This window comes from Jaculus jaculus, chromosome 1, assembly GCF_020740685.1.
Source record: "Jaculus jaculus isolate mJacJac1 chromosome 1, mJacJac1.mat.Y.cur, whole genome shotgun sequence".
Lineage (NCBI taxonomy): Eukaryota > Metazoa > Chordata > Mammalia > Rodentia > Dipodidae > Jaculus > Jaculus jaculus.
This window is the reverse complement of record NC_059102.1, coordinates 7794610-7819733: the sequence shown is the minus strand read 5'-3', so window position 1 is coordinate 7819733 and position 25124 is coordinate 7794610. Positions and strand designations below refer to the sequence as shown.

The following is a 25124-nucleotide window of genomic DNA, read 5'->3' as shown; positions in this document are numbered from 1 at the left end:
TTCCACCTCCCACAGACCTCACCATCCGTCCACCTCCCACAGACCTCACCATCCGTCCACCTCCCACAGACCTCACCATCCCTCCACCTCCCACAGACCTCACCATCCCTCCACCTCCCACAGACCTCACCATCCGTCCACCTCCCACAGACCTCACCATCCGTCCACCTCCCACAGACCTCACCATCCTTCCACCTCCCACAGACCTCACCATCCGTCCACCTCCCACAGACCTCACCATCCGTCCACCTCCCACAGACCTCACCATCCGTCCACTTCCCACAGACCTCACCATCCTTCCTCTTCCCACAGACCTCACCATCCTTCCACCTCCCACAGACCTCACCATCCTTCCACCTCCCACAGACCTCACCATCCTTCCACCTCCCACAGACCTCACCATCCTTCCACCTCCCACAGACCTCACCATCCTTCCACCTCCCACAGACCTCACCATCCTTCCACCTCCCACAGACCTCACCATCCTTCCACCTCCCACAGACCTCACCATCCGTCCACCTCCCACAGACCTCACCATCCTTCCACCTCCCTCACACCTCACCATTCTTCCACCTCCCTCACACCTCACCATCCTTCCACCTCCCTCACACCTCACCATCCTTCCACCTCCCACAGACCTCACCATCCTTCCACCTCCCACAGACCTCACCATCCTTCCACCTCCCACAGACCTCACCATCCGTCCACATCCCACAGACCTCACCATCCGTCCACCTCCCACAGACCTCACCATCCGTCCACCTCCCACAGACCTCACCATCCGTCCACCTCCCACAGACCTCACCATCCTTCCACCTCCCACAGACCTCACCATCCTTCCACCTCCCACAGACCTCACCATCCTTCCACCTCCCACAGACCTCACCATCCTTCCACCTCCCACAGACCTCACCATCCTTCCACCTCCCACAGACCTCACCATCCTTCCACCTCCCACAGACCTCACCATCCTTCCACCTCCCCACAGACCTCACCATCCGTCCACCTCCCACAGACCTCACCATCCGTCCACTTCCCACAGACCTCACCATCCGTCCTCTTCCCACAGACCTCACCATCCTTCCACCTCCCACAGACCTCACCATCCGTCCACCTCCCACAGACCTCACCATCCTTCCACCTCCCACAGACCTCACCATCCGTCCACCTCCCACAGACCTCACCATCCGTCCACCTCCCACAGACCTCACCATCCGTCCACCTCCCACAGACCTCACCATCCCTCCACCTCCCACAGACCTCACCATCCTTCCACCTCCCAAGACCTCACCATCCTTCCACCTCCCACAGACCTCACCATCCTTCCACCTCCCCACAGACCTCACCATCCGACCACCTCCCACAGACCTCACCATCCGTCCACCTCCCACAGACCTCACCATCCTTCCTCTTCCCACAGACCTCACCATCCTTCCACCTCCCACAGACCTCACCATCCTTCCACCTCCCACAGACCTCACCATCCTTCCACCTCCCACAGACCTCACCATCCTTCCACCTCCCACAGACCTCACCATCCTTCCACCTCCCCACAGACCTCACCATCCGTCCACCTCCCACAGACCTCACCATCCGTCCACTTCCCACAGACCTCACCATCCTTCCTCTTCCCACAGACCTCACCATCCGTCCACCTCCCACAGACCTCACCATCCGTCCACCTCCCACAGACCTCACCATCCGTCCACCTCCCACAGACCTCACCATCCGTCCACCTCCCACAGACCTCACCATCCGTCCACCTCCCACAGACCTCACCATCCCTCCACCTCCCACAGACCTCACCATCCTTCCACCTCCCAAGACCTCACCATCCTTCCACCTCCCACAGACCTCACCATCCTTCCACCTCCCAAGACCTCACCATCCTTCCACCTCCCACAGACCTCACCATCCTTCCACCTCCCACAGACCTCACCATCCTTCCACCTCCATCAGACCTCACCATCCTTCCACCTCCCAAGACCTCACCATCCTTCCACCTCCCACAGACCTCACCATCCTTCCACCTCCATCAGACCTCACCATCCTTCCACCTCCCAAGACCTCACCATCCGTCCACCTCCCACAGACCTCACCATCCTTCCACCTCCCACAGACCTCACCATCCGTCCACTTCCCACAGACCTCACCATCCGTCCACCTCCCACAGACCTCACCATCCTTCCACCTCCCACAGACCTCACCATCCTTCCACCTCCATCAGACCTCACCATCCTTCCACCTCCCAAGACCTCACCATCCTTCCACCTCCCACAGACCTCACCATCCTTCCACCTCCCTCAGACCTCACCATCCTTCCACCTCCCTAGACCTCACCATCCGTCCACCTCCCACAGACCTCACCATCCGTCCACCTCCCACAGACCTCACCATCCTTCCACCTCCCACAGACCTCACCATCCGTCCACCTCCCACAGACCTCACCATCCTTCCACCTCCCACAGACCTCACCATCCTTCCACCTCCCAAGACCTCACCATCCTTCCACCTCCCACAGACCTCACCATCCGTCCACCTCCCACAGACCTCACCATCCGTCCACCTCCCTCAGACCTCACCATCCTTCCACCTCCCACAGACCTCACCATCCGTCCACCTCCCACAGACCTCACCATCCGTCCACTTCCCACAGACCTCACCATCCTTCCTCTTCCCACAGACCTCACCATCCTTCCACCTCCCACAGACCTCACCATCCGTCCACCTCCCACAGACCTCACCATCCGTCCACTTCCCACAGACCTCACCATCCTTCCTCTTCCCACAGACCTCACCATCCTTCCACCTCTCACAGACCTCACCATCCGTCCACCTCCCACAGACCTCACCATCCTTCCACCTCCCACAGACCTCACCATCCGTCCACCTCCCACAGACCTCACCATCCGTCCACCTCCCACAGACCTCACCATCCCTCCACCTCCCACAGACCTCACCATCCCTCCACCTCCCACAGACCTCACCATCCCTCCACCTCCCACAGACCTCACCATCCGTCCACCTCCCACAGACCTCACCATCCGTCCACCTCCCACAGACCTCACCATCCTTCCACCTCCCACAGACCTCACCATCCGTCCAACTCCCACAGACCTCACCATCCGTCCACTTCCCACAGACCTCACCATCCTTCCTCTTCCCACAGACCTCACCATCCTTCCACCTCCCACAGACCTCACCATCCTTCCACCTCCCACAGACCTCACCATCCTTCCACCTCCCACAGACCTCACCATCCTTCCACCTCCCACAGACCTCACCATCCTTCCACCTCCCACAGACCTCACCATCCTTCCACCTCCCACAGACCTCACCATCCTTCCACCTCCCACAGACCTCACCATCCGTCCACCTTCTACAGACCTCACCATCCTTCCACCTCCCACAGACCTCACCATCCTTCCACCTCCCTCACACCTCACCATCCTTCCACCTCCCTCACACCTCACCATCCTTCCACCTCCCACAGACCTCACCATCCTTCCACCTCCCACAGACCTCACCATCCTTCCACCTCCCACAGACCTCACCATCCTTCCACCTCCCACAGACCTCACCATCCGTCCACCTCCCACAGACCTCACCATCCGTCCACCTCCCACAGACCTCACCATCCGTCCACCTCCCACAGACCTCACCATCCGTCCACCTCCCACAGACCTCACCATCCGTCCACCTCCCACAGACCTCACCATCCTTCCACCTCCCACAGACCTCACCATCCTTCCACCTCCCCACAGACCTCAACATCCTTCCACCTCCCACAGACCTCAACATCCGTCCACCTCCCACAGACCTCAACATCCGTCCACCTCCCACAGACCTCACCATCCGTCCACCTCCCACAGACCTCACCATCCCTCCACCTCCCACAGACCTCACCATCCCTCCACCTCCCACAGACCTCACCATCCCTCCACCTCCCACAGACCTCACCATCCCTCCACCTCCCACAGACCTCACCATCCCTCCACCTCCCACAGACCTCACCATCCCTCCACCTCCCACAGACCTCACCATCCTTCCACCTCCCACAGACCTCACCATCCTTCCACCTCCCACAGACCTCACCATCCTTCCACCTCCCACAGACCTCACCATCCGTCCACCTCCCACAGACCTCACCATCCGTCCACCTCCCACAGACCTCACCATCCTTCCACCTCCCACAGACCTCACCATCCTTCCACCTCCCACAGACCTCACCATCCTTCCACCTCCCACAGACCTCACCATCCTTCCACCTCCCACAGACCTCACCATCCGTCCACCTCCCACAGACCTCACCATCCGTCCACCTCCCACAGACCTCACCATCCTTCCACCTCCCACAGACCTCACCATCCGTCCACCTCCCACAGACCACACCATCCCTCCTCTTCCCACAGACCTCACCATCCTTCCTCTTCCCACAGACCTCACCATCCGTCCACCTCCCCACAGACCTCACCATCCTTCCACCTCCCAAGACCTCACCATCCTTCCACCTCCCACAGACCTCACCATCCTTCCACCTCCCACAGACCTCACCATCCTTCCACCTCCCCACAGACCTCACCATCCTTCCACCTCCCACAGACCTCACCATCCTTCCACCTCCCACAGACCTCACCATCCTTCCACCTCCCTCAGACCTCACCATCCTTCCACCTCCCACAGACCTCACCATCCGTCCACCTCCCACAGACCTCACCATCCTTCCACCTCCCACAGACCTCACCATCCTTCCACCTCCCACAGACCTCACCATCCTTCCACCTCCCACAGACCTCACCATCCTTCCACCTCCCACAGACCTCACCATCCGTCCACCTCCCACAGACCTCACCATCCTTCCACCTCCCACAGACCTCACCATCCTTCCACCTCCCACAGACCTCACCATCCGTCCACCTCCCACAGACCACACCATCCCTCCTCTTCCCACAGACCTCACCATCCTTGCTCTTCCCACAGACCTCACCATCCGTCCACCTCCCCACAGACCTCACCATCCTTCCACCTCCCAAGACCTCACCATCCTTCCACCTCCCACAGACCTCACCATCCTTCCACCTCCCACAGACCTCACCATCCTTCCACCTCCCCACAGACCTCACCATCCTTCCACCTCCCACAGACCTCACCATCCTTCCACCTCCCACAGACCTCACCATCCTTCCACCTCCCACAGACCTCACCATCCTTCCACCTCCCTCAGACCTCACCATCCTTCCACCTCCCACAGACCTCACCATCCGTCCACCTCCCACAGACCTCACCATCCTTCCACCTCCCACAGACCTCACCATCCTTCCACCTCCCACAGACCTCACCATCCTTCCACCTCCCTCATACCTCACCATCCGTCCACCTCCCACAGACCTCACCATCCTTCCACCTCCCACAGACCTCACCATCCTTCCTCTCACCACAGACCTCACCATCCGTCCACCTCCCACAGACCTCACCATCCTTCCACCTCCCACAGACCTCACCATCCTTCCTCTCACCACAGACCTCACCATCCTTCCACCTCCCAAGACCTCACCATCCTTCCACCTCCCACAGACCTCACCATCCTTCCACCTCCCACAGACCTCACCATCCTTCCACCTCCCACAGACCTCACCATCCTTCCACCTCCCACAGACCTCACCATCCTTCCACCTCCCACAGACCTCACCATCCTTCCACCTCCCAAGACCTCACCATCCTTCCACCTCCCACAGACCTCACCATCCTTCCACCTCCCAAGACCTCACCATCCTTCCACCTCCCACAGACCTCACCATCCTTCCACCTCCCACAGACCTCACCATCCTTCCACCTCCATCAGACCTCACCATCCTTCCACCTCCCAAGACCTCACCATCCTTCCACCTCCCACAGACCTCACCATCCTTCCACCTCCATCAGACCTCACCATCCTTCCACCTCCCAAGACCTCACCATCCGTCCACCTCCCACAGACCTCACCATCCTTCCACCTCCCACAGACCTCACCATCCGTCCACTTCCCACAGACCTCACCATCCTTCCACCTCCCACAGACCTCACCATCCTTCCACCTCCCACAGACCTCACCATCCTTCCACCTCCATCAGACCTCACCATCCTTCCACCTCCCAAGACCTCACCATCCTTCCACCTCCCACAGACCTCACCATCCTTCCACCTCCATCAGACCTCACCATCCTTCCACCTCCCAAGACCTCACCATCCGTCCACCTCCCACAGACCTCACCATCCTTCCACCTCCCACAGACCTCACCATCCTTCCACCTCCCACAGACCTCACCATCCGTCCACCTCCCACAGACCTCACCATCTTTCCACCTCCCACAGACCTGACCATCCTTCCACCTCCCAAGACCTCACCATCCTTCCACCTCCCACAGACCTCACCATCCTTCCACCTCCCACAGACCTCACCATCCGTCCACCTCCCACAGACCTCACCATCCTTCCACCTCCCACAGACCTCACCATCCGTCCACTTCCCACAGACCTCACCATCCTTCCACTTCCCACAGACCTCACCATCCGTCCACCTCCCTCAGACCTCACCATCCTTCCACCTCCCACAGACCTCACCATCCGTCCACCTCCCACAGACCTCACCATCCGTCCACTTCCCACAGACCTCACCATCATTCCTCTTCCCACAGACCTCACCATCCTTCCACCTCCCACAGACCTCACCATCCTTCCACCTCTCACAGACCTCACCATCCTTCCACCTCCCACAGACCTCACCATCCTTCCACCTCCCACAGACCTCACCATCCTTCCACCTCCCCACAGACCTCACCATCCGTCCACCTCCCACAGACCTCACCATCCGTCCACTTCCCACAGACCTCACCATCCTTCCTCTTCCCACAGACCTCACCATCCTTCCACCTCCCACAGACCTCACCATCCGTCCACCTCCCACAGACCTCACCATCCTTCCACCTCCCCACAGACCTCACCATCCGTCCACCTCCCACAGACCTCACCATCCGTCCACTTCCCACAGACCTCACCATCCTTCCTCTTCCCACAGACCTCACCATCCTTCCACCTCCCACAGACCTCACCATCCTTCCACCTCCCACAGACCTCACCATCCTTCCACCTCCCACAGACCTCACCATCCTTCCACCTCCCACAGACCTCACCATCCTTCCACCTCCCCACAGACCTCACCATCCGTCCACCTCCCACAGACCTCACCATCCGTCCACTTCCCACAGACCTCACCATCCTTCCTCTTCCCACAGACCTCACCATCCTTCCACCTCCCACAGACCTCACCATCCGTCCACCTCCCACAGACCTCACCATCCTTCCACCTCCCACAGACCTCACCATCCGTCCACCTCCCACAGACCTCACCATCCGTCCACCTCCCACAGACCTCACCATCCTTCCACCTCCCACAGACCTCACCATCCCTCCACCTCCCACAGACCTCACCATCCTTCCACCTCCCAAGACCTCACCATCCTTCCACCTCCCACAGACCTCACCATCCTTCCACCTCCCCACAGACCTCACCATCCGTCCACCTCCCACAGACCTCACCATCCGTCCACTTCCCACAGACCTCACCATCCTTCCTCTTCCCACAGACCTCACCATCCTTCCACCTCCCACAGACCTCACCATCCTTCCACCTCCCACAGACCTCACCATCCTTCCACCTCCCACAGACCTCACCATCCTTCCACCTCCCACAGACCTCACCATCCTTCCACCTCCCCACAGACCTCACCATCCGTCCACCTCCCACAGACCTCACCATCCGTCCACTTCCCACAGACCTCACCATCCTTCCTCTTCCCACAGACCTCACCATCCGTCCACCTCCCACAGACCTCACCATCCGTCCACCTCCCACAGACCTCACCATCCGTCCACCTCCCACAGACCTCACCATCCGTCCACCTCCCACAGACCTCACCATCCTTCCACCTCCCACAGACCTCACCATCCCTCCACCTCCCACAGACCTCACCATCCTTCCACCTCCCAAGACCTCACCATCCTTCCACCTCCCACAGACCTCACCATCCTTCCACCTCCCAAGACCTCACCATCCTTCCACCTCCCACAGACCTCACCATCCTTCCACCTCCCACAGACCTCACCATCCTTCCACCTCCCAAGACCTCACCATCCTTCCACCTCCCACAGACCTCACCATCCTTCCACCTCCATCAGACCTCACCATCCTTCCACCTCCCAAGACCTCACCATCCGTCCACCTCCCACAGACCTCACCATCCTTCCACCTCCCACAGACCTCACCATCCGTCCACCTCCCACAGACCTCACCATCCTTCCACCTCCCACAGACCTCACCATCCTTCCACCTCCCACAGACCTCACCATCCTTCCACCTCCATCAGACCTCACCATCCTTCCACCTCCCAAGACCTCACCATCCTTCCACCTCCCACAGACCTCACCATCCTTCCACCTCCATCAGACCTCACCATCCTTCCACCTCCCTAGACCTCACCATCCGTCCACCTCCCACAGACCTCACCATCCTTCCACCTCCCACAGACCTCACCATCCTTCCACCTCCCACAGACCTCACCATCCGTCCACCTCCCACAGACCTCACCATCCGTCCACCTCCCACAGACCTCACCATCCTTCCACCTCCCAAGACCTCACCATCCTTCCACCTCCCACAGACCTCACCATCCTTCCACCTCCCACAGACCTCACCATCCGTCCACCTCCCACAGACCTCACCATCCTTCCACCTCCCACAGACCTCACCATCCGTCCACTTCCCACAGACCTCACCATCCTTCCACTTCCCACAGACCTCACCATCCGTCCACCTCCCTCAGACCTCACCATCCTTCCACCTCCCACAGACCTCACCATCCTTCCACCTCCCACAGACCTCACCATCCGTCCACCTCCCACAGACCTCACCATCCGTCCACCTCCCACAGACCTCACCATCCGTCCACTTCCCACAGACCTCACCATCCTTCCTCTTCCCACAGACCTCACCATCCTTCCACCTCCCACAGACCTCACCATCCGTCCACCTCCCACAGACCTCACCATCCGTCCACTTCCCACAGACCTCACCATCCTTCCTCTTCCCACAGACCTCACCATCCTTCCACCTCTCACAGACCTCACCATCCGTCCACCTCCCACAGACCTCACCATCCTTCCACCTCCCACAGACCTCACCATCCGTCCACCTCCCACAGACCTCACCATCCGTCCACCTCCCACAGACCTCACCATCCCTCCACCTCCCACAGACCTCACCATCCCTCCACCTCCCACAGACCTCACCATCCGTCCACCTCCCACAGACCTCACCATCCGTCCACCTCCCACAGACCTCACCATCCTTCCACCTCCCACAGACCTCACCATCCTTCCACCTCCCACAGACCTCACCATCCGTCCACCTCCCACAGACCTCACCATCCGTCCACTTCCCACAGACCTCACCATCCTTCCTCTTCCCACAGACCTCATCATCCTTCCACCTCCCACAGACCTCACCATCCTTCCACCTCCCACAGACCTCACCATCCTTCCACCTCCCACAGACCTCACCATCCTTCTACTTCCCACAGACCTCACCATCCTTCCACCTCCCACAGACCTCACCATCCTTCCACCTCCCACAGACCTCACCATCCTTCCACCTCCCACAGACCTCACCATCCGTCCACCTCCCACAGACCTCACCATCCTTCCACCTCCCTCACACCTCACCATTCTTCCACCTCCCTCACACCTCACCATCCTTCCACCTCCCTCAGACCTCACCATCCTTCCACCTCCCACAGACCTCACCATCCGTCCACCTCCCACAGACCTCACCATCCTTTCACCTCCCTCAGACCTCACCATCCTTCCTCTTCCCACAAACCTCACCATCCTTCCACCTCCCTCAGACCTCACTATCCTTCCACTTCCCTCAGACCTCACTATACCTCAACCCTGTGTCGTAGATCCTTTTACAGGTACTGCCTCCTCGGAGCTCTGATGCGGGTATTTATTTGCATCATGTCACTTCTGACTGACATCTTCTCTTTGGCACCTTTGCTTCTTGAAAAAGCACTCTATGTCTGTAACTTGGGAATATCAGAAACAAGTCAAATATTTTTCATTTAAATTCTCTGCTTTGTCGTAAGTATGGATTTACATGCAGTTGTATAGAATATTAGAGTATTTGTGGTCTACTGTCACTTCACCTTAAACACACCTGTTCTCATCCGAGGGGCCTGTGTCTCCTCTTGACCTCCCATGGCGTCTTGGCACTCTGTACTGCACAGCATATCACAGCCACCCTGCTTGCCCCGAGGTAGCCTAAATGCCAGAAAGTTGATCATTTGCCTGCCTCTTCCTCCAGCTGGCGCTGTGTTGATGTTCTGATATGAGGAGGTGGGCTGGCCTAGTGGTCTACCTGGCTACCTGTCTGATCTCTTTTTAGCATTATCCTCTTGTTGGCCTTCTCTCTTCATATGTGTATGTGTTACACACACACATGCAAATGCCCCCTATACCTTAGCTGTTACCTGGGTGGCAATGTCTCTGATATTTGGGAAACTTTTCTGTGTATCCAAACAAGAAGGCATCATCTAAAATGCTGTTACCATGTGAAAATCATGCTGGAACCTGCCCATTTTAATCACGCCATGTATTTCTCTGTGAAGAGTTTCCTTTCAAAATCATGAATTACGATATTTCAGATATTTTATGGAGAAAGAAGAAGATTTAATTTCTCACCCCATCCCCAAAGCTGTGCTTGGTTAGGGCATGAGGACTGGCTTAGGTGTGTTCTTTCACTTCCTCTTGGCAGTTTTCTCTTGCCACGTGGCCAAGCAGACGCCTTACTTAGAGGCTGCGGTCACATGCTCTGTCCCCCACCTTAGGTGCTTCTGCAACAGTCACCATCTCCCCCGAGACTGGGTGGCCGTCAGACCACATAACTGTCTTGGATGATGGCTTGGCACTTGATACCTGCTTGCTTGGCACTGGGCCTCCTGCAGGCTACTCCAGGGGCTGTGATGACAGCTGGTCCCCTCAGAGTCATGCACACACGCTTCAACACTAGGTGGCAGAATTAGACTGTGGTAATCCGGACCTCTTTTGCTTCCTTATGGCACTCTCCAGCTGTCACTAGAAACTAGCAAACGGCTTTCCGTAACAGAGTGGACATTTAGAGAACAAGACGCTGGGCTGATGGACTTGGGCACTTCTTCCTGCCCCTCCTCAGCAGGATTTGCCCCTGTCTGTCACCAGACCTTGAGTCAGTGGAAGGGTCTCCGGCTTGGGTCAGAGCCAGTCAGTGTGTGGTTTGATGGGTTCTCCTTTGACCCCATCAGGAGGCCGAGGCATTCTACCCATGTTCTGACTGGTTCATGCAGGAGTCCCAGACTCTCCATTGTCAGACACTTTCTGGTGGTTTGTTCCTTCATCCTTTCCTGTGTGGTCATTTTCTTATTTCTTTTGTTGGATTAGTTCCAGTGGGTCTCTACTTGAAGATGAAGATCTGGCTCCTTACACCAACACTCTCTGCCCTTTGCAGCTTGTCCACAACCTAACTCTCTTGTCTTTTATTTCTGAGCATAAACCCTCAATTAATCAAATTGCTTTGAATATGTGTTGGTCTTTTCTGTATGTGTGTTTATTCTCTTTCTTTGGAAAAAAGTCCTCCCTCACTCTATACTTTCTCTTGCCCTTCTCAGATTCTACCTCAGCAAGAAGCTCCTCTTGCCATCCTATCATTGCTCTTCTCCACCCGTAATTCCTGTGATAAATGATGACCATATTCTCTTTAATCCATGACATCAGTCCATATTTTCTAGTGCCTATTATGTACCAAAGACTGTTCCAGATAATGGAGGCGTGGCAGTGGGAACAGATGGAAATTCCTCATAGTGAGGAAAACAAATGATAAATAAGATATGTTAGTAAAAATGTGTAGCTTCTTGGGGGTAGTAGGTACCAAGGAAGAAAGTAGAGGAGAAGCTGAGGTCAGGGATGGAGGTGAGGAAGCCTTCACTGACCGAGGAGACTCATGAGGTCAGACTCCAAGCAAGTGAAATGGGATAATGATAAGGGATATGTGGTGGGGGGGCAGGGACTTCCCAGGCATGGCAATGCCAAGTGGGAAAGCCATGATGTGGAGTCCCCTGCCATGTTGAGGAACACGGAGGAGTGAAGTGAACAGGCTGAGTGTAATGGGTGAGGTCAACAAGGTCACCTAACCATCTGGACCTGTGAGTTGTGGAGAGAACTAGGTTCTACTCAAAAGAGGAGAGAAACCAAAGGAGGCCACTGAGCCAAGGAGACGCAGCCCCTGTGTTTCTGGGGACCACTGTGGCTGTCGATTTAAGGGAGGCTGTGGGGAGGCCAGGCAGCAAGTGGCAGGGAGGGCTAATTAGAAGCTTTTGCAGTAACTGAGGTGGGAGACAGCAGAAGAGTATGGGAACTGTTCAAAAACAAGATGCGCTTTAAAGATAGATTTAAGAGATTTTCTAGTGCATTTGGTACATGCCTGTAGTCCCACTTGCTTGGAAGGCTGAGGCAGGAGGATTGCCTCACCCTAGAGGTTAGGTATCAGTCTGTACAACATAGTAAGACTTCAGTTCTTAAACAACAACAACAAGAAGAAACAGGCTAAAAACTTATTAGTGGAGCTGGAGAGATGGCTTAGTAGTTAAAGCATTTGCATGTGAAGCCTAAGGACCAAGGTTCAATTCCCCAGAACCCACATAAGCTAGATGCACAAGGTGGTACATGTGTCTGGAGTTGGTTTGCAGTGACTGGAGGCCCTGGTGTGCCCATTCTCTCCCTCTCTCTCTCTCTCTCTCTCTGTGTGTGTCTGCCTCTTTCTCTGTCATGCTGTCTCAAATAAATAAATAAATAAAAATAAATAATGTTTAAAAAAATTGTATATATTAGTAAAAATGTTTAGCTTGTTGGGGGTAGTAGCGAATTATATTTACTAGATAGGTGGCATGAATGAAAGGAAATAGTCAAAGGATATTGTATGTGTGTTTACATCCACATGTGCACATGTGTGTGTTTATGTGTATAGACAAATACACATCCCTAGAGAATAAGCCCTGCCCAACCACAGGAATGACCTGTGCTCACTTGACAACAAAAGTCAGTTACTTGTAAGAACAACTTGTGCTAGACTGACATACTTTAGTTTTTATATTGTAATTTTAATCCATGCGATATTTCTGAATATTTATCTTGATTTTAGAGCTTTTACACTTATGGCAAGTATATTTATATTCCTCTCACACACCAATTCCTTGTTTTCTTAAATATTTTCTTAATGCCTTCAGTATCACTTTGTTATACAACTACCCACCCACTCTCAGCAGCTTACGGGAAAGCAAGCACGTGTCTGCTCCCAGCCGTCAGTCTGTAGCCTGGGCGCATGGGCTGCTGGCCTCCGCTCTGCAGGCACAGCTCCCAGTCGCTTCACTTATGCCTGGTGCCTCTGCTGGGTGGAGGCTGGTATAGAGATAGTGCCTCCACCATTTTCTCTCCGCCACTGTCTTCCATTTTCCTGTGGCTGTACTAACATGTCATGGTGGCTCACTTCCAGGGTTACCAACACCGAAGCTATAGCTTCCCACCATTCAGGCCCAGAGCCACCTAGCATCACTCCTGCCACCTTCCTTCCTATTCCAGGATGTGGGACTAGACTCTTCCCTGTCCTTGCAGGGATGAGAGGGACTTGTCCTCCAGAGCAGGTGACTTCTTTATGAAGGGAGCCATGCTTCAAGCATAGATTGGATCTACCTGCCAGCAAAGAGCAGGCAAGCTGAGGCCCATGCCAAAGGGGCCTAACATGCCAGCTTGGAGTTCTACCTGAGAAAGCAACTTGATTTTTGGTACCCAAGGTAACTTGTGGTGCAAAGAAGGAATTGCCACATGTTTTGGACTTTATTTCACTTGGGAGTTTCAGTCTGCATAAGTAAGGAAGGAGCAGGTCTTCGTGAACACTTTCCAGAGGTGGCGTTGTGGGTCTTTGGAGCTTGCTCAGGTGTCTTCGCTGACACGGTGCCAGACTTCTGTGCGCTAGGTTCCCTCTGGTCTGGGTGCATAGGCCCTGACTTCTGTGCAAGTCCTAATTAGAGCCTATGTCCTTTTCTCAGACACCATGTTCCTGTCCTGGAGGTCCCTTATCCTGGATGCTAAAAAGACCTTTCCTGCAGGGCACTCTCTAGCACCTTCCTCCTTCCAATCTCCACTCTCCTCTCATGCAGAGGAACAATGGTCCGACAGGCTGTTCCTCAGGAGGCACTCAGGAGGCCTTCGGCTCTCTGAGCAGTACTGCTTCTTCTGGAGCCATTGGTGACTCTGTTCCATAGCCACACCTCTTGTACCAAGCCTCTTTCCTCAGGGAGAGACTGCTTTTGCAGCTGGCTCTGGGGATGAACAGGTGAAGCTGTTTGGTTAATGGCTAAGGTGCCAGCCTGACATCTTCTCAGATCTGAGGAAGTTTTATAGCAAGCGTCTGTCAGTCACAATGGTGACTCCTGCCCTGTCCTCGTTGCCTGACCCTGCCATCCCTCCGTTACTCCTTCTGCCTGATCTTGCTGTCCCTTCCTGTCTCAGCCTGCTTTTCTTCTCACTACTCCATTCGCAGGGATGGTGTTGGAGGTTGATATTAGCCCCTGAACTGGTTTAAGGCTGGCCTGGCACCTTGTAAGAAAAGGACACTGGGGATGTTGGAGTTGTGGGGAATAACTGGTGTATAAATATTTAGGCTGCATATAAACATCCTTGAGAAGTTATCTTGTGAATCTCAATGTGTGGTTTTGATCACTGTGGAAGATCTGCTGAGAATGAGAGAAAAATTAGAGATAAAAAAATTGGAGTGAACAATGGTAAGCCTGGCATGCCAGGAACTGCGGGGAGTACTCCAAAGGGAGGAGAACAAGGGCTGGAGTGAAGTGGGGAGAAGAAAGCGGGAAACGCTAGATGTCCTCTCATCAAAGTCAAGTCTTTGAAACAGGAGGAAAGAAAAGGTTCAGACACAGGTTTTCACAGGATAGCTGAAATCTAGTCAGATTTCATAAGGATTTTGGCAGTGAAGGGAAACTGAAGGTTGGGTGCTATCAGGAAGTCCATATAACCCTGTCTCCTTTGGAGGCTTGACATCCTAGGGTGTAATGTGGACCCAGGCAGAAGCAGGTCCTGGTGCCTCCTCCTGGCGGTGGCTCCCATCACCTTTGGAACAGGTAGACCAGCAGGGTGGCTACCTCCCTGCATTTCCTGGTGCTCATTCTGCAATCTCAGTGTCCTTCCCCGGGAGGCACATGGATTTCCACTAGGAACTTTCAGTCACATAGTCACATAGTCATAGAACTACTCCACAGCCATTCAATGCCTATCGCCTCCCAGGCCTCCTGGGGGAGCTTACCTGTGTCAATACTGGTATTGTTAGGGTCTTTTTTTTTTTTTTAACCCCTGAGGTAGGATCTCACTCTAACTCAGGCTGACCTGGAATTCACTATGTAGTTTCAGGGTGGCCTCAAACTCACGGTAATTCTACTTCTGTCTCCTGAGTGCTGGGATTAAAGGCGTGAATCACCATGCCTGGCTAATTTTTTTGTCTGTATTTTTTTAAGTTTTGTTTTTAAACTTTATTTTTATTTATTTATTTGAGAGAGAGAGAAAAAGACAGAGAGAGGGAGAGAGAGAATGAGCGTGCCATTCCAACCACTGCAAATGAACTCCAGACACATGTGCCCCCTTGTGCATCTGGCTTACATGGGTCCTGGGGAATCAAACTGAGGTCCTTTGGCTTAGCAGGCAAAACACCTTAACTGCTAAGCCATCTCTCCAGCCCTGTATTTTTTTTTTTTTTTTTAATGAGAGCAACAGAGTGAGCAAGAGACAAAGGACAGAGAAAATTGGTGTGCCAGGGCCTCTAGCCATCCCAGTCGAACTCCAGGCGCACACACCATCTTGTGTGCATGTGTAACCTGACATGCTTGGATCATCTTGTGCGTCTGGCTTATGTGAGCTCTGGAGAGTAGAACATGGGTCCTAGGTTTCACAGGCAAGGGACTTAACCACTAAGCCATCTTTCCAGCCCTGGAGTAAGTTTTTAATGTGTTGTCTTGACTTCCTGTAAGCTGCTTCTGAGCCATCATTCATTGATGTCTTCAGGTCCTTTTCCTACAGCCTTTTACTTTAATAGCATGTAGCTGTCCATTAGACAGGCTCACCCACCCACTCAGAGATAGCACTTTACACTCCCATACACGCACAGTTATCTTCCAAATGTGAAACTTTGGCATCTGAGGATAAATGCCATGTATTAACATTAATTATTTCTCTGAAGTATAAACTCACATGCCAGATAGTCACTAGACTCTGAAGAGCCATGTAGGAGAGAGGGCACGTGTCTTGAAAAGGTAGAGGCTTGACCTATTCTTTTTCTTTTCTTAAGGAATTCATTAAAGTGAGATCAGATCTATACTGGAGGTAGTATTCAAAAATAGCTTCCACTTGTCAACTGCTATGACAGAATGCTGATAAAGTGACCTGGCATATCTGTATGTCTGTCCCCTGCCTTGTAGGGGATATGCAACAAAGCACGTGGTTGAAGGTCTGGAGCCCAGAACACTGTACAGATTTCGACTGAAGGTCACCAGCCCGTCTGGAGAATTTGAATACAGCCCGGTCGTCTCAGTGGCCACCACCAGTGAGTACATGAATGCCCTGTGTTCACTTCTCTAGAGGCGTGGCCAAGGCAGGCAGTTAGGGGTAAACATGTCTTCCCTTTTCCTTGACCTTACCAGAAGCAGAAGGGGTTCTGTTTGTAAGCACTGTGGCAGCGGTGTTTGTTGCCTGGGTCTATTGACAACAGGGCAGGAAAGGTCAGTTGTTTTCTCAAATTGGGAATGCACTTGGTTCTAAGAGGGTCCTGTTGTTGAATAATTGGCATGGAGGTAGAGTGCCCTTTCTCTGGAAGGTGGAGCAGTGCTGCCTCCCTAGCGAGGCTGTCTACTCTGCATGCGTCCTCAGTGTATGTCTTCACTAGCTACAGACCGCTGGTTCCTGGGTGCTGAGGGTGGAAAAAACATTGTGGAAAGTGCTGCTCCCAGCCACAGGGAGGGAGGGCTGACCCCTCAGAGGGGTGGCCACACTGCCACTGACTACTTCAGCCTTGCCACAGCCAGTCTGTGAACCAGTATTTCAAAACATTCAGGATGTGTGCCCAGGATTGTTTGAGGTGGACTATCTTACAGGCTGACATATTCTTTGTGGCCTACTCACGCAGGTGAGATTTGGAGGGTGGTTGCAGAAAAGAAAGTGTAACAAGGTGCTAGGGATTCAGGAAAGTCCTTGAGTCCCAAACCCTAGGTTCTTATCTAATTTGAGTCCAAGAATTGACTTAAATACAATGGAGAAGGATAACTATTAAACTTATGGAGGGAAGTACAGAACCAAGGAAGGAATGAATACACTCATATGGCTTGCAAACCCGTGTGGGGCCTGGAAAACCATAGAGAGGCCAGAAAAGAAACTATGAAGAGCTCTTGTCATGTGAAGAAAGAGCCCACGTGGAAGGTAGGGGCTAGGGGGCTCTCCCCTCAAGTTGAGGAGACACTCATGAGAAGTTGGAGGTTCAAGAGAAGGTCAGCACAGAGACCTTGCCCTCCCACCCCCTGCAAACCTATTATGGGTGGTGAGCCCTACCTTCTGGCTCAGGTGAGCCAGAGGGACAGCCAGTTGGTTTGGGCTAGGGGCTGTCTCAGCAAGAGGCTAGCCATGATGCCAAGTTCTGGGGGTTGAATTTGACCAACCACAATGTTAGGGTTAGACTTAAATCCTAGGAGAGACTTCTCCAGGAGGAGCCCACATTGTGTAAAAACAGATGTAGGTAAGAGGTAAGAAGTCAGATCAGACTTTGGTCTCTCGCAAAGTGGAGACTGCTTGCATAGGCCCAAAGACTTTCCTGCTTCTTACTTTCAGGGGCCCAGTCACCTTAACTGCCTAAAAAAACTACCTGACCCTCCTCAGTTTAAAAAAAAACTTTATTTTTATGTATTTATTTGAGAAAGAGAGATAAAGAGGTAGAGAGAGAATGGACACGCTAGAGCCTCCAGCCACTGCAAACCAACTCCAGATGCATGCACCTCCTTGTGCATCTGGCTTATGTGGGTTCTGGGGAATCGAACCTTTGGCTTTGCAGGCAAATACCTCAACTGCTAAGCTATCTTCCAGCCCTTTCACTTTTTCTGAGTAACTTATTTATCAGTGTTACCCTACATGGTGCTGTGGCTTTTTCTCTGCTATTCTTTAGGTTCTGAGTGGACCACAGACAGCTCAGTTCTGCATTGTCACATTATCTCTTCAGTTGCAAATGCGGCATGGAAGGAAAGGGACCAGCTGTACTGAGCAGACCCTTAGCAGGGTTAAGGCCAAGGAGGACAGACTCCATGTACACTCCCAAAGGATGCTTAGCTGGCGTGAAGTGGGGCAGTTTCAGAGGAGACTAGCAGTCAATACGAAGCTGCAGGACAGGTAGAAGGGCCTGTACTTTAACCTGGTGTTGCCAAAAGCTTTGCTTTGTTTTGGCATCTGGTCCCTGGAGTCTGGACAGAGGGAGGAAAGAAGGCAGAGCAACAGAACAGAGGGCTCTCTGCTCAGAAGGAAGGCAAGGGCAGGGGGCAGTGGCAGGAACAATGTGAGCCCAGAGCCTGCGGTCTGAGAAAACTATCCAGGGGTCACTGGGCCACCATGGTCTCCCAGGCGGCCCCTCTGCTTCCTCCTGACCTCCTGTTGCCCAGCCACCCCCAGATCCCTGGCTCCCTTCTCACTTCTTACTTCTGCCCCACCTCCCTGGAGCTGTTTTTGAGCAGAGTTGGCTCAGGGCTGATGCTTTGTGCAGCTCCTTCCCTCTCCCTGTGCACACGCCAGCTCTGCAGGGACTTCCCCTTCCAGCCTCCCTTCTTCCATCTTATTTTGCACAGTTGTCTGCCTTTTTGACTCCTGCCCATGTTGTGAACTCAGGAAGGGTGGAACATTGGGTTAGCTACCTCATGAATATAGAACATCCTAGGTCGATGGATAGATGGCTGGCTGGCTGGCTGGCTGGCTGGGTGGATGGATGGATGGATGGATGGATAGATGGCTGGCTGGCTGGGTGGATGGATAGATGGATGGATGGATGGATTGGGTGGGTGGATGGATGGATGGATAGATGGATGGATAGATGGCTGGCTGGGTGGGCGGGTAGGTGGATGGATGGATAAGTGGGTGGATGGATGATAAATTAAGTCTCAGTAGCAAAGTTAGGAGTATGAAGAGAAACACTAGTTTTCTAGCCTCACTTCTTGCTTGTTGGAGGATAGATCTATTATTTCCCATCAGCCAGGATGAGTCTACCTGAACCTGCTAGAAATGGTGCACAGAGCTATGATGGGCCTGTGGTGGTCATCAATGTCCCATGAATAGCATATTAGTGCCCAGAGGGGCACTGCTGGACCTTCTGGTTAGAGTCCATGTGAGCTCTGTAGGAAGGCAGTCAGCCTCACCCTGCTGATCAGCTGACAAGGTTCCAGCCTGCAGCCAGGTGTGCTTTCTTCTTGCCCAGCTGACTTGGGAGAGGTGAGAGAGTCACAGATGGCTGGCTCAGGCCTTTGTCATGGCTGCTGTGAAGAGCTGCTAAGACCTCTGGTGAGGGAGGAGCATGCTGGTGAAGAGTGTCTGTGTGCATGTGCGTGTGCGTGTGCGTGTGCACGCTTACGCTGTGTGGGTGTTCTCGACTGTTTCCCTGTTGGCCCTGCACTTTCCTTGTGGGCGAGGCAGGCCTTTGGCTCTGTTGGCAGACTGTTCTTTATGTTTTTGTTAAATTTATAATCTCTGAAGGAGGCAGGGAATGCTAAACAAAGAATTAAAGATAAGCACATCTTACAGAGCAGGTAAAGAAAAAAACACTTCTGTGGTTGGCAATTTGCATTCCATTGGAGAGTGTTTTAATGAATTACAAAAGTGTGTGCTTTATTTGAATAAAGGATGCTCAACCCTTTTTTCCCTTCTCAGGTAAAGTACGGAAGACTTTTGCTTAAATGAGGCATGCAATTTTAATCAGCTGGGCCCTTAAAAAGAAAGAAAAACAGCTGCTACTTGTTAATTGGCAAATATCTTCTCCAATGAGCTCATGATTTATTCACTGTTTCTAATAAAGACCTAAATTCCACCAAAGGAGGTATCGTCACCTTATTATCTGTAGGCGCATCTATAGCACAATGACCCTCCTAGGGCATGAGGCTGATGGTTTCCCAAAGCCCACTCTGCCCATCCTTTCCAGGGGTCCCACCATGTGCACTCTGGAGCACACGGGGAGTGTGCCCAGCTTGGTGTTCGCGGACTCAGAGGAAGCACTGCAGTCGGGGCCTCCAGCGTCTGCTGTGTGATGCTCAACTGCGGCCGCTCCCTGATGGGTCCAAGGCCAGCCCCAAGGAGTCTGCAAGAGCTCTGGGTGGGAGGAGCGGAACATTTTACTCAGCCTGGAATTTCCTCTGCTGTTCGTGACTCCTGCCTATGGTGGGAGTAGAAGAAACTACTGTGTGTGGCCAATAAGGGCCTTTTCATTTCTGTCCTGTCTGTGAGATTCATGTTAATGGAGCTTTTCCTGGGGAGAGTCGCGGTTCCATTTTGCCTTCCTGGGAGAGTCGTCTTGGGAGAGACACATTGAGCTAATGTTGATGGGACTCACATACTCCACCCATGGCTTTTGCTTTCCTTTGCTGGAATTCAGCAAGCAGGGGTGATGAACCAGGCCATAGCTTTCCTCTTTTCATGTTTGAGGCAGGGTTTCCCTTTAGCCTAAGCTGACCTGGAACTCACTCTGTTGTCCAGGCTGGTCTTGAACTCATGGCCATCCTCCTACCCTAACCTCCCCATTGCTAGGATTAAAGACATACTCCACCATGCCTGGCCACTTTCTGCCTTTAAAAAATACCTTTATGTGTGCATGTGTGCAGGTGAGAGAGCAGGCGTGCGTGTGCCACAGTGCTCACGTGGAGGTCAGAGAACCTCAGGTGTGGGGCCCTACCTTCCACCTTGTTTGACAGTCTTCTCCTTCTTCTTCTTTTAACTGATTTAAGTCGTTTATTAAAATAATTAGCTTAACCATCTGCAAAGGTGACTTCAACCTTTACTCCTGGCTTAATGCTGATGGAAGTAATCTGCTTAACAATCTCAGAAGGACTGTGTGAATCAATGAGACGCTGTGGATTCTCATCTGGAAGCGACCCCATATCTTGGAACCTTCACAAGGTGTTTCCTTGTAATTATTCTCAGTGTCTGGGTGGGCATGAACTGGTCCTTTCACTTTGAGGTGTTTGTCCTTGGTGTCGATCAAGTCAGTGCACCTTCTCCAGGGACTTCACGTTGCGGCTGGTGAGGGTGATCCGATTCTGTGGATGGCCACCTCAGGTTGCGGGTGTCTTTCCGGTTTCTTTAAAGGCCATGGCTGCGGCGCTGCTTGCTGACTGACTTGTTGCTGGGTGAGAGAACAGCTGTGAGCCAGGGCAGGAGCGCAGGGCAGCTCTATGCGCCCACAGCCGTGGCTCAGAAAGCAAGTCTTCTGCTATGCGCTGCTGCATGTGCCCAGCCAGCTGCCCACGGGCTTCCGGGGATTTTCTGTCTCCGCTTGCCGTCTTGCCTTAGTGCTGCTGGCATTACACACACTCAGGCTACTGTGTCCAACTTTTATTCTTGTGGTTTGTTTGTTTTTTTGAGGTAGGGTCTCACTCTAGCCCAGGTTGACCTGGAATTCACTCTGTAGTCTCAGGGTGGCCTATAACTCATGGCGATCCTCCTACCTCTGTCTCCTGAGTGCTGGGATTAAAGGTGTGGGCCACCACACCTGGCTTGTGTCCAACTTCATGTGTGTCCTGGGAATGTAAACACAGGCTATCACACTTGCATAGCACACACTTTACCCATGGAGCTATCTCCCCTGTCTTTCATGTATGGCAACATGTTGACGAGCCTGATATTTTGCAGGTCTTGTGTAGGTGGTGACAGCTGCTGCAAGGTCAGGAACGAGGTTCCTTCAATTCTACACATCCACAGGACTGGCTTTTAGTGGCAGTTGATATTTGAGTCACAGAAATGGGGCTCTTTGGCAGATGATAGAGACTTCTCCCACCATGCTGCTTCGCCCTCTTTGTAGGAGGAAGAGGGAAAGGGCTGGTGTATGGTGATGGTTCATCTACTAAAGAGTGGAGTAGGTAGTTCATGCTACATGATTTTAAGTTCTCCTTAATGTGGCCCCAGAGTTCTTCTGTACATGGTTCTCATTGCTGTGAACAATACCAGACGAAGGAAAGGGTTTATTTTGCCTTACAGTTTTCCCTTGTTTTTTTTTTTTTGGTCTTTTTATGATTTTGTCTTTTTTTTTTTTTTTTTTTTCGGTGCTGAGGACCGAACCCAGGGCCTTGCGCTTGCTAGGCAAGCGCTCATCCACTGAGCTAAATCCCCAACCCCTTGCCTTACAGTTTTGAGGGCAAGTTTATTGGCTGGGTGGCATGGCAGCAGGAGCATGAAGTTCAGCTGGCCACACTGGCAGGTAGGAAGCAGGATGTCTAGGAAGGTGGGCCAGGCTATCAGACCTCAAGGCCCATCCCCCAGCGATACATTTCCTCTAGCAAGGCTCCACTCATTTCCCAAGCCAGTTAGAGAGCAAGTGTTCAAACACGTGAGCCTGTGGGGCATTCTGCATTGAACCACAGCAGTCCTCAACTGAGGTACTGCTCCCATTTTGGGTCAGGGTTATTCATGGTTGGTGGCAGGCTGTCTGTGGATTGTGGGGCATTAAACAGCATCCTTGACCCTCCTCTACTAGATGCCGGTAGTGTCCTCATCCCCAGTTGTAAAAAGAAAGGGTCGGGATGGAGAGATGGCTTAGCGGTTAAGTGCTTGCCTGTGAAGCCTAAGGACCCTGGTTCGAGGCTCGGTTCCCCAGGTCCCACGTTAGCCAGATGCACAAGGGGGCGCACGCGTCTGGAGTTCGTTTGCAGAGGCTGGAAGCCCTGGCGCGCCCATCCTCTCTCTCTCCCTCTATCTGTCTTTCTCTCTCTGTCTGTCGCTCTCAAATAAATAAATAAAAAATTTAAAAAAAAAAAGAAAGGGTCACCAGACATTGACAGATGTCTTTGAGAGAATAATGGCCCACACTCCATCCCTGTAGTAAAACCTCCGGGCTGGGCACGCCATCCCTTGGAAGGACACTTGGAAGGATAGCTGGGGGCCTGTGGTGGTTTGATTCAGGTGTCCCCCATAAACATGTGTTCTGAATGCTGGGTTCCCAGCTGATGGAGATTTGGGAATTAAAGCCTCCTGGAGGCAGTGTATTGTTGGCAGCGGGCTTGTGGGAGTTATAGCCAGTTTCCCCTTGTCAGTGGTTGCATGCCATCATTTTCCCCTGCCATCATGGAACTTCCCCTCAAGTTTGTAAGCCAAAATAAACCCTTTTCTCCACAAGCTGCTCTTGGTCGTGTGATTTCTGCCAGCAATGTGAACCTGACTGCAACAGGGCTTTTGATAGATGATCATGATATTGAGATATTTTCATTTGAATGAAGCCTTTAAGAATATGTGTGGGTGATGAAAAGGAGGTATAGCATGGCAAAAAAAAAAAAAAAAAGTCTTCCAGAGACTGGTGAGCTCCAGCAGACAAAATGGTTTGAAAATAATTTTACATTGACACAAATTAATTTTTTACCTGAAAAGAGAAAGGGCCGATCTGACGCAGGCTGCTCCCAGTGTTACACCGCCCACGTTACTTTGCATGGCTGACTCCTTCTGAGGACTCCAGGAGCAAAGGGGGACACTCCCTGCTTGGGAGTTGATTTGTTATCACAGAGATCAGGAATAGGACGGACTTCTGCAGGGCAGGCTGCAGGAGAGGTGAAGGGGGTGCGGCCCCGGAGGCAGTCCGCATGCGGAGCTGTGTGATGGACAGACCCTGGGCACTTTGTTCACAATGTGATATAGTAACAGGCCAAAAGGCGTGGTGGTGCGACTCAGCAAAGGTAAATCAGCGAGTAGCTCATTTTCTCAGGGAGCCCCTGCGCCCAGCCAACTCCATAGTGTTAGAAGAAGGAGGGGGGCTGGTGCAGAGGGACTGTGCAGGTCAGTGAGCTGAGGCACTGTCTGCGCGCAGCTGTGCACGGCGGGGAGCGCCGAGCCGGGCGAGGCTGGGTGTGGGAGCGGTGGGGGGGGGGGCACTGGGCCAGGGGAGCGCTGGGCCGGACATCACAGACAGCTGCCACACCTCCTCTCACTGTGGCAGTGGTGCTGTATGTGGTTTGTATGTGCACGCATGACATGTATGTATGCATGCATGTATGTATGTATGTATATAAGAACATGTGTGACATGTTGGGCTATAATGACTGCTTCCGTTATATTTCCTTTACATTTAATCATGATCATTTAAGAAATTCGAGAGGAAGATGACGTGAACACAACCATGGACTAAGATTGGAAGATGAGTTGCTTTCCTCCACCTGTGGCGCCACTCTGCCCCAGCTGGGCTCTCCTGGTCTGCTCAGAGTTGGTGGTTGGTCCCTAAGTTGGCCACACCCCCTTTCCCATCCCCCGCTGGTCTTCTGTTTCTTAGGCTTGCTGGCTCACTCTTTCTCTACTTGACAGACTTTTTCGTGTGCTCCCCACTGCCCTGTCTCCCCACAGACTCAGGGGAGACAAGGCCAGCATATACATCACACTCCTGGAAGAACTGACAGTCTCAGTCTCAAATGCTAAGGCAATGTCCCTTGTCCCAGCAGCTTAGGCCCTCTTTGGTGAATCAAATTAGCACCCTGTGACAGCTGCTGTGGTTACCTTGTTTATAAGTGGCATTCATTAAGCCTTATGAAACTGGAAAGATATCAAAATAGCACGCACAAAGCAGTAGTTTATAACTTCCCAAGCCTTTAGGTCTGTGCAAATGTTCCCTTAACACGTGCAAACCAGCTCTTTTTCAGTAAAAGCAGCGGAGGAGGAAACTTCAGATCTCCTTGCAGGGCAAGCCCGCGTCTTCCTGGAGGTGAACGTGGACTTGCGCTCAAGACCACGGG

At 52.9% G+C, this 25124-nt stretch overlaps 1 protein-coding gene across 2 annotated transcripts in view; it reads left to right on the top strand.

The window, feature by feature from the left end:
• The window catches only part of Fank1 (fibronectin type III and ankyrin repeat domains 1), a 137245-nt gene that overhangs the window by 94609 nt on the left and 17512 nt on the right, over positions 1-25124 (top strand). For both annotated transcript variants that reach the window (XM_045149092.1, XM_045149087.1), the window contains exon 3: positions 16605-16729. In XM_045149092.1, coding sequence (XP_045005027.1) covers positions 16605-16729 — 125 coding nt within the window. The remainder of the gene's footprint in view (positions 1-16604; positions 16730-25124) is intronic.